Genomic DNA, 6,000 nt, shown 5'->3' on the forward strand with positions numbered 1-6,000 from the left:
ATGGCTCTCGTCTCTTCTCCCAGTCTCCTCTTTTCCAGGCTAAACATACCCAGCATGCTCTCCAACATTCCTCCAGTGAAAATACAGAAGTTCACCAATCATTGAATCACAGAATTGTCAAGTTGGAAGGGGACCCCAAAGGTCATCTAGCCCAACCCCCTGCAATGCTGGACTGAAAGCTGAATCATCCCTGACAAACAGCCACCCAACCTCTGTTTAAAAACCTGCAGTGAAGGAGTCCATCACAATATTTCTGACACTATAGATGATAATTGCATCTAAGCCATATCATGCGCTGGAGAGCTCAGTTGGTTGGACCATGGTGCTCATAATGCCAAGGTTGCAGGTTTGATCCCCGTATGGGAACTGTAGTCCTAAAACAGCTGGAGACCCAACTTTGGGTCTAGATTAACAGCTTTTCATTTTGGTGGGATTGTGATTAATTGATTCACTCCTGCCACCTGCTGGCAAATTTAAGACATTGTTGCCTTAACTATATTCAGCGCGTTAGGACTATAGGAAACTGCCTTGAACCCTCTGAGGCTAATGGTCTGTCTAGTTTAGTATTGTCTGCACTGACTGGCAGCCTCTCTCAGGTTTCCCAGCCTTACCAAGCTGCAGATGGATTGTTGGGGCAATGAAAAAATGGGTATAAAAAGTCAAATTCCTGGATGCCAAGATCCAGATTTGTGGCAGGCACTTTGAAGAAGCATTTTTCTTTATTGGTCCCGAATTTCCCAAAATCTGCCTTCATTGGATAATTTTAAAAAAAGTAACTTTTCCCGGCTGCATTCCTATCAGCTAGTGCTCAGAGATAGACCACCTCTGAAACTGCAGGTAGCAGCCATTGCTGGCTCTCTGTGAATTTGTCCAAAGAACATCAGCAGTTCCCTGTTGGATTGGGTCAAGGAGGCACCCATTAGGATATGCAGAAAGTCACAGGTTTGATCCTGGGGAGAGAGGAGTCCCCTTGTCTAAAATCCTGAAGTGCTGCTGTTAGTCAGCGTACATAATGCCTGCTAAATGGACTTGTGGGTCTTTGACTCACTCTGTATCCATGAAGGAGAACATAAGAATGTTAATATACAGTGGTACCTCGGATTAAGAACTTAATTTGTTCCAGAGGTCTGGAACTGTTCTTAACCTGAAGCACCACTTTAGCTAATGGGGCCTGCCGCTGCACCGCAGCCATGCAATTTCTGTTCTCATCCTGAAGCAAAGTTCTTAACCCAAGGCACTATTTCGGGGTTAGCGGAGTCTGTAAGGTGAAGCGTCTGTAACCTGAAGCATATTTAACCTGAAGTACCACTGTAATATTGATCTTCTGGATCAGGCCAAAGGCCCATTGAATCCAGCACCCTGTTCTCTGGGCAACTTCCAACACATATAAAAACACAATAAAACACCAAACATTAAAAACTTCTCAATACAGGGCTGCCTTCAGATGCCTTCTAAATGTCAGATAGTTGTTTATTTCCTTGACATCTGATGGGAGGGGACATTCCACAGGGTGGGTGCCACCACTGAGAAGGCCCTCGGCCTTCTCGCAGTGACGGAACCACCAGAAGACCCTCGTAGGAGGACCTCAGGGTCCAGGCTTAGTGATGATGGTGGAGACGCCCCTTTGGGTATACTGTGGTACCTCAGGTTACAGACGCTTCAGGTTACAGACTCCGCTAACCCAGAAATAGTACCTCGGGTTAAGAACTTTGCTTCAGGATGAGAACAGAAATCGCGCCGGGGCAGCACGGCAGCAGCAGGAGGCCCCATTAGCTAAAGTGATACCTCAGGTTAAGAACAGTTTCAGGTTAAGAACGGACCTCCAGAACGAATTAAGTTCTTAACCCGAGGTACCACTGTACTGGGCCAAGGCTGTTTAGGCTTTAAAAATCAGCACCAACACTTTGAATGATGCTTGGAAACATAGTGTAGATCCTTTAGGACCAGTGTTGTATGGTCCCGGCGGCCGCTCCCAGTCACCAGTCTGGCAGCCACATTCTGGATTAGCTGTAGTTTCCGGGTCACCTTCAAAGGTAGCCCCATGGAGAGCACATTGTAGTAGTTCAAGCAGGAGATAACCAGAACATGGACCACTCTGGCGAGACAGGGCGCAGGCAGGCAGGGTCTCAGCCGCCGTACTAGATGGAGCTGGTAGACAACTGCCCAGGAAACAGAACTGACCTGTGCCTCCCACATAGCTGTGAGTCCAAAATGACTCCCAGGCTGTGCTCCTGATCTTTCAGGGGCACGGTTACCCCATTCAGGACCAGGGAGTCCCCCACCTGCCTGCCCCCCATCCCCCAAAAACAGTACTTCTGTTTTGTAGGGATTCAACCTCAATCTGTTGATCGCCATCCACACCAGAAACCTACACTGGATGTTCTCTGCCTTCACTGGTTCTGATTTAAAAGAGAGGCAGAGCTGGGTATCATCCGCATACTGGTGAACACCCAGCCCAAACCCCCTGGTGATCTCTCCCAGAGGTTTCATATAGATGTTGAGAAGCATGGGGGAGAGGGCAGAGCCCTGAGGCACCCCACAAGTGAGAGCCCAGGGGTCTGAACCCTCATCTCCCAACACCACTTTCTGGACACGGCCCAGGAGGAAGGAGCGGAACCACTGTATGACAGTGCCTCCAGCTCCCAGCCCTCCTAGACAGTCCAGGAGGATACTGTGGTCGACAGCTGCTGAGAGATCCGTTAAGAACCAAATACCCCAAAGGAAAGCCTGTAAACAGAACCTGAGTGCAACAGGGCATTGTGATTCCCAGCAGCCGCAACTCCCGAGCTGTGGATGGAGAAACCATCACTTATCTGTGGGTCCAGATACAAAATGTGAAGCCCTGAGACGCCACTCACTCAGGAGAGAACATGCCCAGCTGACTTGTGGTGTTCCATGTTCATGGAATCATAGAATCACAGAGTTGCAAGGGACCCAAAGGTCATCTAGCACCGAAGATTCCAAGATTCCAGGCCTGCCACCCATTGTCTCTCGCGGAACAATTCAGAGCCTCCTGACGACCAATGGTGGGATGGACTGAACACCCAGGTTTCGCGCTTTGAGCGATGGTCGGAGGGAGGCAATCGCAGCCGGCCGAGACCACGTGGCCTGTCCCAAGCCACGTCACCCAAGGAGCTGGTGTGGTGTCATAGTTCCCTTTGTGACAGAGTGAGGCAGAATTCTGCAGGGCACTCTGTGTTGTAGCTCAGTGGCTGACCTTGAAGAAGGGGGTAGCTCAAGGGCCCGTTCAAGATGTCATTCAGGAGTACCAGGAGAACCAGCCCCGGCCCTTCACGGACAAGGAGCCCAGCATCCTCACGATCAAAGAGCCCCGGGTCGAGGCCGGTCAGCCCAGGACGTGCTGGAACAAGGAACGCATCCCCGGGATACACACTGGACCGCTCGTCTAGATCGCGGGCATCCTCAAAAGAAGCTCCTCGGTCAAAGACTCCGGAAAGAGGGCGCTCAGTTGTGAAGACAGGAGCAGTAATCATCGATACAGGTACGGGGACATGTAAAGCGGGGTTCGCAGGTCAACAGACTCCTCAGGCAGTCATTGGAACGTTGGTTGGGCACCCCACCGAGAAGTCCATGAGGACCAGGAGAGACAGGCCAGATACCTTTGTCGGGGAGCGGGCGCGGTTAGAGCCGGACGTCGATATCATTTTGCCCGTCCGGCACGGCATCATCATCGACTGGGACGCGGCGGAAGTTCTGTGGAGGCACCTGTTCTACCACGACCTCAAGGTTGCTCCGGAAGACCACGCCCTCTTGATGTCCGACCCTCCGCTCTGCCCCACGACCAACAGGGAGAAGTTGGTGGAGGTGGTCTTTGAGTCGCTCAACTCGCCCGGGATGTATGTGGCGTACCAGTCGGTGTTGTCGGTGTACGCCCACGGCAAGATCAGCGGTTTGGTAGTGGACACGGGACATGCCACAACCCACACTGTCCCTGTCCACCAAGGGTACAATCTGCCACACGCCACCGAGAGGATGGACATCGCGGGCGCCAACATGACATCTTTCCTGATGGACCTTCTCAGGAACATGGGACATTACTTTGATGAGAGGATGCTGGATGTCATTGACGACATGAAGCAAAAATGCTGCTACGTGGCCTTTGATTTTGAGACTGAGTGGAACCGTCCGAAGAGGGAGTACATGGCAGACTACCAGCTGCCCGATGGCCAGATCATCAGCCTGGGCAAAGAGAGATTCCAGTGTCCAGAGATGTTGTTCAACCCTCCGCAGATGCCCGGACTGAATCTTTTGGGGCTTCATGGTATGGCGCTGAGAAGCGTCCGGAAGGTCCCTGAAGAATCCCGGAAGGAAATGTACGAGAACATCATGCTCTGCGGTGGCTCGTCCCTCTTTGAGGGGTTCGAGAAGAGGTTCTTGCATGACCTCATGGTGGCTGTGCCCACCAACACAAAAGTGAAAGTCACAGCCATCCCTCTGAGGAAGTACTCTGTTTGGACTGGGGGGTCCATTCTGGCTTCCCTGAAGAACTTTCAGCCATGCTGGATCCGGAAGGAGCAATATCACGAACACGGCCCCTACATCGTCCACCGGAAGTGCTACTGAGACGGGCCAGGCGAGAATCCCCCGGGGGGAGTTTGGGGCTGGGATGCCAGGGGACCAAAAATAAATCAGTTTGCATAAGAATGACAACGAGGCTCGCAGTTATTGGCTGGAGGGGATGAGCTCAGCGCCGGAGGCAGTGCTGGGGTCAGGGAGCCAACAAGGAAAGCAGCTGTGTTAAGAATGAACCCCGCAATTTATCTCCAAAAGGGCTTTTGCCCACAGCTGTGCTGGAGATCCCTGGGAAGGAGGCGACAAGCCCCGAAGCCTCCTTGAGGCCATTACAGCTGTAACCGTCTTTGCTGCAGGCAAGGAAAAGCAGCAGAGACCTCTTTTCCTCTTATTATTAATAGATGGATTTCATAGAGTGAGGAAAAGAAAGGAAAAAGTGAGTGAAATGGCTGGGGTGGGGGAGAAAAAACACTGTTACATTAACATGCATCAATATACAGATGTGCATATTCTTATTATCCTAATACACATATACTGTATTTTTCGCTCTATAAGACACACCAGACCACAAGACGCACCTAGTTTTTGGAGGAGAAAAACAAGGGGAAAAAATATTCTGAATCTCAGAAGCCTGAACAGCAAGAGGGATCGCTGTGCAGCGAAAGCAGCAATCCCTCTTGCTGTTCTGGCTTCTGGGATAGCTGCACAGCCTGCATTCGCTCCATAAGATGCACACACATTTCCCCTTACTTTTTAGGAGGGAAAAAGTGAGTCTTATAGAGCAAAAAATACGGTAATTGCCAATAATCTAGTATACTCTGTGTGAACCCATTCCCAATAATAATTGCATTTATCCAAAGAAAGTATGTGTCTATAAGCTGTCTGTTCACAGACCCTCCAAGTGTCCCTGTTTTCCAGGGACACCCCCAGTTTTACAGAAGGTGTCCCAGTTCCTTATTTGATCCCGGAATGTCCCACTTTTCCTTAGGACATCCATATTTTCATTGGAGAAATGTTGCAGGCGATGGAGTTATCCAAGCCCCGAGCCATCTGAAGGCAGCCCTGTACAGGGAAGTTTTTCAATGTTTCATGTTTTTTTCTGTTTGTGCCCCAGATGGACAGCGTATAAATATTATAATAATAATAATAATAATAATAATAATAATAATAATAATAATAGAATAGGACATCCCTATTTTCGTTGGAGGGTATGAAAAAGATGAAAATAAGTTGCCAATGTTGTCATGCTGTCAAACCACTGATTAAGAGGAATTGTATCTCTGTTCTTCCAATTCACTGTCCTATTGTCCATTTCCATACAGTGGGTATATAGTTCAAGAGCATATTCACCTCTGAAAATCTTAAGGTTTCCCATAGTGCATTGTTTATATAAAGGTAAAGGGACCCCTGACCATTAGGTCCAGTCGTGACCGACTCTGGGGTTGCGGCGCTCATCTTGCTTTATTG

At 49.7% G+C, this 6,000-nt stretch overlaps 1 protein-coding gene across 1 annotated transcript; it reads left to right on the plus strand.

The window, feature by feature from the left end:
* Positions 1–2,969: 2,969 nt before the first annotated feature.
* Positions 2,970–4,671, plus strand: ACTL9 (actin like 9). Its single transcript, XM_083594291.1, has one exon. The coding sequence runs from the start codon at positions 3,253–3,255 to the stop codon at positions 4,582–4,584; it is 1,332 nt and encodes a 443-aa protein (XP_083450417.1). The 5' UTR covers positions 2,970–3,252; the 3' UTR covers positions 4,585–4,671.
* The last annotated feature ends 1,329 nt before the right edge of the window (positions 4,672–6,000 follow it).

The sequence above is a fragment of the Podarcis filfolensis genome (genome assembly GCF_964270895.1).
Source record: "Podarcis filfolensis genome assembly, chromosome: 18".
Taxonomy (NCBI): Eukaryota; Metazoa; Chordata; class Lepidosauria; order Squamata; family Lacertidae; genus Podarcis; species Podarcis filfolensis.

Excerpts from the sequence above, each read along its gene's own strand:
- ACTL9 (XM_083594291.1), top strand. The coding sequence starts at position 3,253 with ATGTCATTCAGGAGTACCAGGAGAACCAGCCCCGGCCCTTCACGGACA.